A 14,670-nucleotide genomic window follows, 5' to 3' on the forward strand; every position below is an offset into this window, starting at 1 on the left:
TGCAGGGCTGCGATATCAGTATAAAGCGCCATAGTTCATCAGTATCAATACAAACATGCAGGGCTGCGATATCAATATAAAGCGCCATAGTTCATCAGTATCAATACAAACATGCAGGGCTGCGATATCAGTATAAAGCGCCATAGTTCATCAGTATCAATACAAACATGCAGGGCTGCGATATCAGTATAAAGCGCCATAGTTCATCAGCATCAATACAAACATGCAGGGCTGCGATATCAGTATAAAGCGCCATAGTTCATCAGTATCAATACAAACATGCAGGGCTGCGATATCAGTATAAAGCGCCATAGTTCATCAGTATCAATACAAACATGCAGGGCTGCGATATCAATATAAAGCGCCATAGTTCATCAGTATCAATAGAAACATGCATTCCAGAAAATGTTCTTTTTTTTCTTCATTGTCTGAAAGAAAATGGAAGTATGGAAGCAAGGTTGGTTGCACGAACAAAGGCGCTCGCTCTCTGGTAACACAGGAAGTGATCACTGACCAGTGGGAGGGACATGCTAACAGCCAATCAGCTGACAGTATCAACTATCAAGTTTGGTTGATTGTGTGCATGGAGTGAGAAGAGACATTCAAATTGAAGAAGTTGTGGCTGGAAGAGGAAAAGTCACCTGGACAGTTTGGGGTTTTTCAAAGGGACCGTAGTCAGACCAATGTGGTCTGTACATGATGCAAGGCAAGACCGCTACCTTAGCTCACCCTTTAGAGCACAGCTGTAACTAAACCTGCAGAAAGTAGTTCTTCTCAGGTTTCTATGTTGACATTTTCTCACTATTTTCTGACACTTTCTGAAGCATTTGTGACATATTGTTTATTCCAAGAGCTTCTTGTCAAGTGTTCCATGTGATTGGACTATTTTGTTTCCATGCGTGTTTGCTTTCTGCCTAGATAGTCCAGGGATTAGAATCACAGGAAGATGACATTGGAAAGAAAATGTTTACATTCAATATATTTTTCTATATAAGTCATAAAAATATCAAGAATGCTTGATATTGAGCGATATAAAACCCTTACACCGTGATGAGGTTTTCAGGCCAGACCCGGCTGGAGGAACACAACATCTGGGCTTGTTGGGACTCTAAACAACATTTTCTTGTGTATTCATTTCAATCATCCATCCATTTTCTACAGCTTGTCCCAATCCAAGTTAATTAGTATAGCCCTGAGTCACAAGTGCCTGGAAGGGCTGCACAAACCACAAAGACATCCCCTGATATGAATCCCCCATCCGGGCAAAGAAAAACTCCAATAGCCCAAAATGGGAAAAAGACCTTGGGTAGGGGCTGCAGATGTGGAGAGCCCCCCTCCTGGTGTTTGGGTAGGGGCTTAGGTAGGGGCTGCAGATGTGGAGAGCCCCCCTCCTGGTGTTTGGGTAGGGGCTTGGGTAGGGGCTGCAGATGTGAAGAGCCCCCCTCCTGGTGTTTGGGTAGGGGCTTGGGTAGGGGCTGCAGATGTGGAGAGCCCCCCTCCTGGTGTTTGCTTTTATCAATGACAAATCAAATGGAACTCTCAAAGCTGTACTAGGTATGGCAAATATAAACAATATGTATCTAAATTCCTTTCAACATGATCTAATCCCGGTAAGGTCTATTCAGGTGTACTGGAGAGGAGGCTACGCCGGATAGTCTAACCTCGGGTTCAGGAGGAACAGTGTGGTTTTCGTCCTGGTGGTGGAACTGTGGACCAGCTCTATACTCTCGGTAGGGTCCTTGAGGGTGCATGGGAGTTTGCCCAACCAGTCTACATGTGCTTTGTGAACTTGGAGAAGGCATTTGACCGTGTCCCTCGGGAAGTCCTGTGGGGAGTGCTCAGAGAGTATGGGGTATCGGACTGTCTGATTGTGGCGGTCTGCTCCCTGTATGATCAGTGTCAGAGCTTGGTCCGCAGTAAGTGGGAGCAGTTTCCAGTGAGGGTTGGACTCTGCCAGGGCTGCCCTTTGTCACCCATTCTGTTCTGAACTTTTATGGACAGAATTTCTAGGTGCAGTCAAGGCGTTGAGAGGATCCGGTTTGGTGGCTGCAGGATTAGGTCTCTGCTTTTTGCAGATGATGTGGTCCTGATGGCTTCATCTGGCCAAGATCTTCAGCTCTCACTGGATCGGTTTGCAGCCGAGTGTGAAGCGACTTCGGCACTTCCAATTCTGAGTCCATGGTTCTCACCCGGAAAAGGATGGAGTGCCACCTCCGGGTTGGGGAGGAGACCTTGCCCCAAGTGGAGGAGTTCAAGTACTTCTGAGTCTTGTTCACGAGTGAGGGATCAGGGCGCCGTCTGCAGTAATGCAGAGGCTGAATCAGTCCATTGTGGTGAAGAAGGAGCTGAGCCAGAAGGCAAAGCTCTCAATTTACCGGTCAATCTACGTTCCCATCCTCACCTATGGTCATGATCTTTGGGTCATGATCTAAAGGACAAGATCACGGGTACAAGCGACCCAAATGAGTTTCCTCCGTCGGGTGGCGAGTCTCTCCCTTAGAGATAGGGTGAGAAGATCTGCCATCCGGGAGGAGCTCAAAGTAAAGCTGCTGCTCCTCCACATGGAGAGGAGCCAGATGAGGTGGTTCGGGCATCTGCTCAGGATGTCAAACGAACGCCTCCCTAGGGAGGTGTTTAGGGCACGTCTGACCGGCGGGAGACCATGAGGAAGACCCAGAACCCGTTGTGGGCACTATGTCTCCCAGCTGGCCTGGGAACACCTCAGGACCAAGTGGCTGGGGAGAGGGAAGTCTGGACTTCTCTGCTTAGGCTGCTGCCCCCGCGACCCCACCTCGGCTAAGCAGAAGAAGATGGATGATATAATCCTCTCTAGTGGTTGTGGCTGGATGTGGTTATGGTTAAGCCTTGACTACATCCACAAACATGGATTTAAAAACAAAAAAATCCAAATGAATCAGATCTGCCAATGCAAGTGAAGCAAAGATCAAGTCATCAATCATCAATCAATCAATCAATGTTTATTTATATAGCCCTAAATCACAAGTGTCTCAAAGGGCTGCACAAGCCACAACGACATCCTCGGTACAGAGCCCAGTGATCCATTTCATTTGTCCAGGATTGCAATAAATATCTTCCAAGTAGAAAAAACAGTAATGGAAATAGATTGTGATCGGGTTCTTGGGAATACAATTCTGGTAGGACTCTCACCTGGTACCAGAGTATCCTGGCTTGCAGGTGCAGTTGCCCCCCGTGTCCTCCCCGATGCACACCCCTCCATGAAGGCACTTGGTGGCGGCGTCACACGCCACCGGAGGGAATCGCCGTCTGGTGTTGGACAAAGAAATAGATTGTTAGAAGCAGTAGAACTACACTTTGAAGAAGCAATAGAACTACAATTTGTAGAAGCAGTAGAACTACACTTTGTAGAAGCAGTAGAACTACAATTTGTAGAAGCAGTAGAACTACACTTTGAAGAAGCAGTGGAACTACACTTTGTAGAAGCAGTAGAACTACAATTTGTAGAAGCAGTAGAACTACAATTTGTAGAAGCAGTAGAAATACAATTTGTAGAAGCAGTGGAACTACACTTTGAAGAAGCAGTAGAACTACAATTTGTAGAAGCAGTAGAACTACAATTTGTAGAAGCAGTAGAACTACAATTTGTAGAAGCAGTAGAACTACAATTTGTAGAAACAGTGGAACTACAATTTGTAGAAGCAGTAGAAATACAATTTGTAGAAGCAGTAGAACTACACTTTGAAGAAGCAGTAGAACTACAATTTGTAGAAGCAGTAGAACTACAATTTGTAGAAGCAGTAGAACTACAATTTGTAGAAGCAGTAGAACTACAATTTGTAGAAACAGTGGAACTACAATTTGTAGAAGCAGTAGAAATACAATTTGTAGAAGCAGTAGAACTACAATTTGTAGAAACACTAGAAGTACAATTTGTAGAAGCAGTAGAACTACACTTTGTAGAAGCAGTAGAACTACAATTTGTAGAAGCAGTAGAACTACAATTTGTAGAAGCAGTAGAACTACAATTTGTAGAAGCAGTAGAACTACAATTTGTAGAAGCAGTGGAACTACAATTTGTAGAGTGAACAGATGGAGGCTCCTCTCATTATACTCTCTAGAAAGATCCGTAAACTAACCATACTTCATTTACATGTCCTAACCTGAAAATGACCCAAATATGAGTGATGTTGTTATTATAAGCGCTAACGCAGGCGGCCTGTTTTAGCGGCGCATTGATAGCAGTGAGCTAATGCTAGCTTACACTGCTATTGTTGACACACTGAGCTGCTTCTGCTTGGTCTCAAACTTGCTAAAAGTCAATTGTAGATGATCATTCATGCATCTTTCACCTGCTAGTAGACACATGTGGCCATGGACCGCCAGGCTGCTACACTTTCACATCCTTCCAGATGGTGAAAAAGACACAAAAAGACGTTTCTTGCAGTCATTTTTTTATAACCCTTCGTAAGCATTGCGATTGAATCTTCATCTAAATGGAATTATGTGAGCGTCCCGTCGGTCCATGTCCCAGCGAGAGTGGAAATATTACACTAAGTGATTGTTTTATTATGGTAAGTTTGTATGTACATATACTGTATATATATATATATATATATATATATATATATATATATATATATATATATATATATATATATATATATATATTTATATATATATATATATATATATATATATATATATATATATATATACATATATATATATATATACATATATATATATATATATATATATATATATATATATATATATATATATATATATATATATATATATATATACATATATATATATATATATATATATATATATATATATATATATATATATATATATATATATATATATATATATATATATATATATATATATATATATATATATATATATATATATATATATATATATATACATATGATAATAGCTTCAATATAGAGGCAACTTTTATTTCCACTCTACTTGTACTTTAAACCGGAAGTAGAAGTACCGTTTTATCTTCTAATGGTCCATAGCGTTCTACTCGTATGGATTCTTCATTCATCTCTCCAAACAACATTAGTAAGTTTTACAATATAACTAAAACAATTCCTACTTACGAAACGTCCGATGTGTGATGTTTCTAGGAGTGTTTTCATGCATATTTCTACCTGCTATCGTCAAGCTTGATTGATTGATTGATTGAAACTTGTATTAGTAGATTGCACAGTACAGTACATATTCCGTACAATTGACCACTAAATGGTAACACCCCAATAAGTTTTTCAACTTGTTTGAGTCGTGGTCCACGTTAATCAATTCATGGGTAGTGTCGTTAGCATTAGCTAATATGCTAACACGATTACGAGTGTCTGTGTTAGTATTATTAACTTACATTCTTTTTGTATTGTTTCACTTTCACAAGTTCCTCTGTAAATTCACCATGCTGTCACCGTGGAGTTATTGAGTCTGTTTAGCTGATTAGAGAGCTAGCTTGCGCTGCTAATGGACCATGAATTCTGTTTTGTTTGATCCACCGTTAAAATTTACTGCCGCTATACAGACACCCTTTGGAAACAATTAAGGTATGTAAATAAACATTTATAAAACATTTCTGTGTAAATAACGCCTTTTTCAACGTATGTGCAGGTTTATAGTCCAGTACAGCTAATATAGGGAATGTAGTTTTGTTAATATTTACGTAGTTATATACTTGTGTGCTCTATAGTCCGGAAAATACGGTAGATCATGAGTTCTCAAAACCTGCTGTGAAAACCATGCTATAGGATAGGCTATGTTTGTACACCATGAGAACTTTTCACGAGATTGTTTTAGACTTCCTAATCATCAAGTCATGGTTTATGGCATTACTGATACAGTAAACGGAGGTCAGTCCTAAGCAAACCATACGAGGCTCAAAATGCATGTGCAGCCCAGTTCCTAATTAAGTAACCACCTTCTATATTTATGGACCTACAATTGGTATGTGGAATATGGCCGTGGTAATTAAAGGCAAAACGTTACAGAAGTATGACATGCATTAAAAAGTGAAGAAACAACTCACTGGCAGCGTTTTCCCACGTATGCAGGAGGACACAAACAGGTATGAACTTCCATCTTCTCCACACAGGTTCCCCCATTCAAGCAGCTGAACTCCAAGCAGTCGTCCACTTCTTCCTGGCAGTTAGTGCCCACATAGCCAGGCTCACAGTGGCACTGGTAATGTGCCAGCAAGTCTTTGCAGGTCCCGTGGACACACGGGTCAGAGGAGCACTCGTTCATCTCGGCCTCACACAGCTTGCCCTCCCAACCTGGTCTGCAGCTGCAGTTAAACTCATTAAACTGGTCCTGGCACACACCCTCGTTGACACACGGCTGAGAGTCACAAACCGGGGCACCCTGGCATCCGATGGTTGGCTCATGTTGACTCAGTCTGGAGAAGTAACTGGTCTGGGGCGCGTCTGCTACGTTGAAGAGTGGTAGGTAGACTCCACCCGCACGGACTTCTCCCAGACAGCCGGTATATTTCTCAGCAAGCCAAATGTTGGTATCATTCAGGAAGTTAAGGTTGCCGGCAACTCCCAGGCTTCCACCGGCCGGGTACCCGTCCACAGTGAGGCGCCATGGAGACAGTGGCAGTGCAGGGTCCACCATGGTCAACTGAACCCGGTGCCAGGCACCATCTGCAATGATGCGGTGACTGGTGAACGCCAGCAGCTCTGCACTTTTTCCACTGTCCATTTTCACCAGAAGGGTGGAGTTAAGGAGACCCAGGCAGAAAACCTCAGCTCGATTGTTGGCCCGCACCAAGATGCCATTCTGGTCTCGTGTTCTGAGGTCCAGGGTGAAGTTGGTGACCGGGCTCAGCAGGGAGCTGTTGGCAAAATACTCCACAGCGTTGTCCTGAAAAAATGCTTCAGTCAGGCCTGTAGGAGGAGAAAGTGAAGACAATGTTTTTAGAAAAAGTTCTTGCGGGTTCAAATGTGTTTTCCAGTCAGTCTTTCTTAGCCATAGGGCGAGGCCCATTGTTGGACCGCAAGCGTGCCCAAGGGGCCACCAAAAGTGACAATACTCAGTTGTAGTACACTTTTTCACCACTTGTGGCAGTAATGACCATATCAAACAAGTCTGGCGCTAAAGTCCGAGAGAAGTTTCTTTATGACTAAAGTAGCAAAACTGTATTTTCATTCATTTTAGTGACAGTTTAATTAAGAATTTTTTAAAAATTAATAATCAATATTATAACAACATTATTGAATGATAAATGTATTTTTGAGTCCCTTCTTCCATCCATCCATTTTCTACAGCTTATTCCCTTGGGGGTCGCGGGGGCGCTGGAGCCTATCTCAGCTACAACCTTCTTAGGCACTATATTTGGTTAGTACCTATTTTTCTAATCAGGTTGACCTAATCCTACATTTTAAGTGTTAAATGAATAATAGTTTTAATGATCAACACATGCTTCATATCACTTGTAGGCTGGCCATAATTATTGAATAGGATTGTGACCATTCCCAACCCTAATTGTGCTTCACATGAACTGTTATTTAAGACATTTGTATGGCAATTCTACCTTTGTCTCTGCATCCGGGGTCCACTTTACAAAAATATATTGGTCGTATGATTGAATTGAATTATTTTACTTCACCATTTGCGGCCATCTGAGAACCCAGAACTGAACGAGGATTGTGAGCTACATTTGACTAGTCTTGGAATTGCTTATTTATTTTGTCTGTTTCATGTTTACTGAGCTTTCTCAAACCCAAAACTAAAAGCCGTATTCGAAATTCCAGAGCCGAACTGGAAGCTCTTCCTGGTGTGACTTTTGTTCTGGCTTTGACAGATCACAGAGATAATGGTGGATTACTCACACTCATAACCATCCCATAGGTCCACACATTGGCCTCTATGGAAACAAGGCTTGTCCACACACCACAGCCGCTTCTGGCACAGGCGTCCGGAGAATCGAAGGGAACAGTCGCACTTGAAGTCATTCCAGGTGATCTGACACTTGCCCCCGTTGGCACAGGGCTCGTTCTGTGTACAGACAAACGCGGATGCAGGTGGATTAGACGCTGGCTTGCAAAATCCCTAACCCAAGACGACTGCACAGGTCTGGCCAAAGCTGGATTAGGAGGTAAGGTACAGATCAATGGGATGTTATCGGAGTGCATAGAAACACTGGGAATCAAGACTAGAGGAGGGTCATTGACTACTTCCTGAAGTCAGAGTCCTTTTCACTGGCAGTTATGGCTGCCCTCGGAGGGCCACAATAAATGAACAGAAATTATATTTGTACACAACTGCCTTTGATCTTTTTTCTAGGTACTCCGTAAAAAAAACTCTTATCGACTGGCAGCTCCATCGCCAGAGTTTTATAGTAATCGTAAATGGAGCACCTGTACCACAGTTTCTTTTACAGTACAATTCTGGCAACAGAACAGCCAGGTTTTTTTTTACCGTAAAATCTCTGGTTGTTGTTGTTGTTTTACGGTGCACTACTGTAAACATAAAAACAGTACCGCTGTTTTTTGTAATTGTACAATTTTGACAACTGAGAAACCTGTCAATTGTCATTCTTACTATGGGCAATTTAATGCACGGGTGTCCAACTCAAGGCCTAGGGGCCAGATCTGGCCCGCCAAATCATTCAATGCAAAAAGGACTTCATCTTTTGTTGTTTCTGTCATGTTCTGTGGTCATGTTTTGTTTTGTTATTTTCTGGTTGTTTAAGACTCTTTTAGTTCCTGTTTACGCTCCCTTGTTTGGTCACCATGTCAACTTATTAGTTTCACCTGTCTCATGTGTTGGACTCACGCACCTGTTGTAATCAGAGAGACTATTTCAGCCTGTCCTTTTCAGTTGGTAGTCCTGGCGACATTGACATTATCATACTCTGTTCTTGCTATGTGCTACTCTGATTTTGCCATAGTTCATGCTGATTATCCATGCCATAGTTTATGCCGCTCGTTTCTTGTTACAGTAAGTGCTTTTTGTTTCATGTCCATAGTTCTGCCTTAGTGTTAGTTTTGTTCCCTGCGTTAAGTTTTGTGCCTCCGCTGTGAGCGCTTTTTGTTTGTACCCTTTTTTGAGTGATAAATTAAATCATGTTCCTACCATCAAGCCATGTTTGCTATAGTCCGGGAAAACATTCCTCGCAGTAAGCTGCATCACAGTCCACGTCTTGACAGTTTCCATTTAGACAGAAAATGTACTGTACATGTACTGCAGGCAATTGCACACTTCCACAGTATCTAATAATGCAACCCGTATAATCAATTTGGGGGATCAAAAAGAAAAACTATAAATATCTGCTTGACCTATGATTTCAAAGCAAGTCATACTCTATAAAAATTACAATAGATTTTAAGAAACTGGTAGCTCAGTTGCCACAATTTTACAGTACCGTTACTGTAAAAAACATTGTAAATTGTACCGTAAAATTGTGGCAACTGAGCTGCCAGTTTCTTACTGCAAAATCTACAGATTTTTGTTTTACAGTGTATGTGAAACTGTATTGTAATCGAATGCACAAGCCATGGTGTAATATTATCATGAGGAGAATCCCTATAATTGTATATTGATATATTAATCGCTGTTAAATGCAGCCCTCTATGACACCCCTGATTTAATGGATAACTTATTTTGATCGATCAGATGTTTTTATTTGAACAAAACAAGTTTGTAATGTCTGATAATATATTTGTTACATCGTTTCGTTTGTTCATTATCGTTCATTATAGTTAACTACTTTCATACAAATATAATATTGCATTGTTAAAATGAACAGCATTAGTATTACAGAGTCACACATAAGTCAAGCAGCTATATGAGTATTTATTTTTGTTTTAGGGGGAAAAAAATCAATTTACTGCAAAAAAGAGCTGACAAAATATTAGTTAAAAAGACACAATTTTAGAAAAATAAATACTAAAAATGATCTGTCGGTGCAGCTTCTTATTTTTACTTGATAAGACATCCTAAACTAAGATTTGTACATCTAGAAATTAGCAGGAATTTTAAGCTACAAATATATATTTTATTCTGAAAACAAGCATTAGTCAAACTGCAGAGTCCTTAGATGCAATTTTGTCATGTGGGGGAAAGCAAAATATCTTATTTGAAAAGTTATTTTCTCAATTTTAAACTATAAAAGACAAATTATACCTATTCATTCTCAAATTAAAATGATGTTATGTCAATGAGTAAAAATAAGTTAATAAATCATAAAGTAGCTGTAGAGTGTAAAAACAACTTTATTAAAACTGGTATCATGTATATATATATATATTTATATACTGTATATTCTGCACTATAAGGCGCACCTAAAAACCTCCAATTTCCTCAAAAGCTGACAGTGCGCCTTATATATGGACCAATATTGAGCCACAACAGGTCTCGCAACTACGGTAACTACACCGACTTCATTTTCCCCTTCTACAGCTGCTTACCGTAGAAGAAGAACTTCTTCTTCTACGGGGGAAAATGAAGTCGGTGGCTGCTTACTGTAGAAGAAGAACTTCTTCTTTTATGGTAAGCAGGTAATGAAGTCCCGTAGTTGCGAGACCTAAACTTTATGTAAAGACCCCAAAATGTCTCCTATTAAGAGACAGGCTTACGACGCAGAGTTTAAAGTGAAGGCGGTCAGTCACGCAGTAGAACACGGGAATAGAGAATGTAACATTAAGGAATGAATGGTGGAGGAAGCAACATGATGACCTGCGCCAAGTAAAGAAGGCGAGATGACTACAGTTGGAGGACAAAGTGGAACAGTGGCTTGTTGAACAGAGAGCAGCAAGTAGAAGTGTCACTATTTGTTTTGTTGACATTCCCTTTAGTGCAGCTCCCTCTAATGTAACCCCAGCCTCTACTGTAGCGTCTATTCTATGCGCCTTAGAATGCGGTGCGCCTTATATATGAACAAAGTTTGAAAATAGGCCATTCATTGAAGGTTTGATTGATTGATTGATTGAGACTTTTATTAGTAGGTTGCACAGTGAAGTACATATTCCGTACAATTGACCACTTAATGGTAACACCCCAATAAGTTTTTCCGGGGAGGGTGTTAGTTTAGGGTTGTAGCTGCCTGGAGGTGAACTTTTATTGCGGTTTTGAAGGAGGATAGAGATGCCCTTTCTTTTATACCTGTTGGGAGCGCATTCCACATTGATGTGGCATAGAAAGAGAATGAGTTAAGACCTTTGTTAGTTCGGAATCTGGGTTTAACGTGGTTAGTGGAGCACCCCCTGGTGTTGTGGTTATGGCGGTCATTTACGTTAAGGAAGTAGTTTGACATGTACTTCGGTATCAGGGAGGTGTAGCGGATTTTATAGACTAGGCTCAGTGCAAGTTGTTTAACTCTGTCCTCCACCTTGAGCCAGCCCACTTTAGAGAAGTGGGTAGGAGTGAGGTGGGATCTGGGGTGGAGGTCTAGAAGTAACCTGACTAGCTTGTTCTGAGATGTTTGGAGTTTAGATTTGAGGGTTTTGGAGGTGCTAGGGTACCAGGAGGTGCATGCGTAATCGAAAAAGGGTTGAACGAGAGTTCCCGCCAGAATCCTCAAGGTGCTTTTGTTGACCAGAGAGGAAATTCTGTAGAGAAATCTCGTTCGTTGGTTAACCTTTTTGATTACCTTGGTTGCCATTTTATCACAGGAAAGGTTAGCCTCTAGAATGGAACCTAGGTAGGTGACCTCATCTTTCCTGGTGATGACAATGTCACCTACTTTTATGGTGAAGTCATTGACTTTCTTAAGTTTGATGTGGGACCCAAACAGGATGGATTCAGTTTTACCCAAGTGTATGGATAGCTTGTTGTCAGCGAGCCAGGTGCAAGTTCTACACAGCTCAGCACTGAGGATTTTCTCCACCTGTGACTTGTCCTTGTCTGATACCAGCAAGGCAGAGTCATCCGCCAACAAAAACAATTCACAGTCGCCATTCATTGAAGGTGCGCCTTATAATCCGGTGCGCCTTGTAGTGCGGAAAATACGGTATATGTGTGTGGGTGTATGAATTAAGTTTTGTTTTCCTTTTTTTCCCCCCAAAGAATCAATTGTAAAAGGAAGTGGCGGGCCAGATGTGGGTGTTGAGTTTGGCACTTGTGGTTTGAGTTCCCAGGGTAATACCAACTGGCGTATTCCATTCCAATTCCAATGACATTACATTTGCATTCAACAGAAGACATTCCATGTTTGAAAAGTACCTTGCAAGTGTCATCACTTTGGCATCCCGGCAGGACGTTCTCCTGGGCCGTTGCCAGGTAACCCCCCGGCTCCTCCTCCCCCAGGGTCAGATGCTTGTCGTCCAGCCGAAGGTCTTGCAGGCAGCCCTTGAATTGTCCACCCCAGGTGTGGAGGTTCTCCCCTGCCAGGAGTCCCCCGACAAAGACCACATCCCCCGCCTGGACGCTCACGTTCCCCAGGGCTCGGTGGTTCCCCGCCTTGGGAAAAAACACCTGGCCGTGGTTGACGGCTACAGTCACCAAATGACTGTTGCCGTCGGCGACGGAGCGGGCCTCCGACAAGAGTGTGGTGTGAGGGCTGTAGACGGCCACCACGCCCTCCTTCAGGTAGACGCTCAGGTAGGACTTCTTCTCTCGGCCAAACTGTGCCAGCAAGCCGTTCTCTTTGAGGGATCGCATGATGAAGGAGAAGGAGAAATGTTCTCCATGGGTTTGTGTGATGTTGAAGGCAGCGTAGCTGGTGATGTTCTCATGAGCAAAAGTCCAGGAGAAGTATTCTGAAAGTGAGGAACAATCATTCACTTTCTCCACAAAAGAATGTTGCTAAAGGAAATGTCCACACAAGCATGGAAAACACTCCAACAATGTCACTACATTTTCACCTCTTCAAATAAAGGCTCCAAATGAAGGAATTTGTAAGAAATGCTTAATAAAGTGTCAAATGGAAAGAGAGAAACCTGAGAAGAACTATTTCTTGCAGGTTTACATCTCATTTGCTCTTATTTAAGGATGGCAATGAATTTATGTTATAGGTCAATATTACAGTTATTTATTTTCATTTGACAGTCGTGAACGTTAGTTCCTTCCTGTTGGGAACGGACTTGGGCTGGAAAAGAAGATGAGGACTACGGTGTGTTTGAAAATACAACTGCTATACTGTCCAGGTGACTTTTCCTCTTCTAGCCACAATTTGTTGGCTTTGTGCAGCTCGCATCTGGACTTGAAAACAGCCAGAGTGGGAGAGCGTGATGACGCAACCAACATAGTGACATCATGTCCCTCCCATCTCATTGGCTTGACTTCTTTCTTGCCCTGATGTGGGATCTGAGTGCAGGACTCAGGTTCTCCCGATGCTTCGATAAGAAAAGAACTGATTCCATGGATTTGAATCCCTTTTTGACAATTGGTTCCCGTTATTGAAGCCACTATACCATATTTTGGCGACCATAGGGCGCACCGTATTAAAAGGCGCCGTGTCAGTTACTGGTGCTATTTCTGTATTTAACGCATAAATAAGGCGCAGCGTATTTTGGGTGGTGCTGGAGCCTATCCCAGCTGCATTGGGGCGGAAGGCGGGGCACACCCTGGACAAGTCACCACCTCATCAACACAGATAGACGGACAACATTCACACACTAGGGCCAATTTAGTGTTTCCAGTCAACCTATCCCCAGGTGCATGTCTTTGGAGGTGGGAGGGGCCTATCCCCAGGTGCATGTCTTTGGAGGTGGGAGGGGCCTATCCCCAGGTGCATGTCTTTGGAGGTGGGAGGGGCCTATCCCCAGGTGCTATCCCCAGGTGCATGTCTTTGGAGGTGGGAGGGGCCTATCCCCAGGTGCATGTCTTTGGAGGTGGGAGGGGCCTATCCCCAGGTGCATGTCTTTGAAGGTGGGAGGGGCCTATCCCCAGGTGCATGTCTTTGGAGGTGGGAGGAAGCCGGAATACCCGGAGGGAACCCACGCAGTCACAGGGAGAACATGCAAACTCCACACAGAAAGATCCCAAGCCCAGGATCGAACAATATATATATATATATATATATATATATATATATATATATATATATATATATATATATATATATATATATATATGTATATAGTCAAGGTTTCTGGGCTAGAGTGGAATATACGTTAGGTCAGGAAAAAACACAGAGGCTATATCATCCCTACAAGCCTGTTTCACAGGTTTCCCTGCTCGTCAGGGGATTTTATTATTAATATATATATATATATATATATATATATATATATATATATATATATATATATATATATATATATATATATATATATATATATATATATATATATATATATATATATACACATACACACATATATATATATATATATATATATATATATATATATATATATATATATATATATATATATATATATATATATATATATATATATATACATACATATATATATATATATATACACATACACATATATATATATATATATATATATATATATATATATATATATATATATATATATATATATATATATATATATATATATATATATATATATATATATGTATATATATATATATATATATATATATATATATATATATATATATATATATATATATGTATATATATATATATGTATGTATGTATGTATATATATATATATAATAAAAAAATGTTTTTTATAATATTTATTTATTTATTTTTTGCAAATATTTTTATTGAATTTTACAGTTCAA

At 41.0% G+C, this 14,670-nt stretch overlaps 1 protein-coding gene across 1 annotated transcript in view; it reads right to left on the reverse strand.

Annotated features, from left to right (window-relative positions):
* The window catches only part of LOC133632130 (protein crumbs homolog 1-like), a 130,772-nt gene that overhangs the window by 12,779 nt on the left and 103,323 nt on the right, over positions 1 to 14,670 (reverse strand). The window contains exons 8-11 of the mRNA XM_062024371.1: positions 12,184 to 12,719; positions 7,851 to 8,016; positions 6,044 to 6,905; positions 3,169 to 3,285 (exon numbers count right to left, since the gene is read on the reverse strand). Of these exons, the coding sequence (XP_061880355.1) occupies positions 3,169 to 3,285; positions 6,044 to 6,905; positions 7,851 to 8,016; positions 12,184 to 12,719 (1,681 nt within the window). The remainder of the gene's footprint in view (positions 1 to 3,168; positions 3,286 to 6,043; positions 6,906 to 7,850; positions 8,017 to 12,183; positions 12,720 to 14,670) is intronic.

Source organism: Entelurus aequoreus, linkage group LG17 (genome assembly GCF_033978785.1).
Source record: "Entelurus aequoreus isolate RoL-2023_Sb linkage group LG17, RoL_Eaeq_v1.1, whole genome shotgun sequence".
NCBI lineage: Eukaryota > Metazoa > Chordata > Actinopteri > Syngnathiformes > Syngnathidae > Entelurus > Entelurus aequoreus.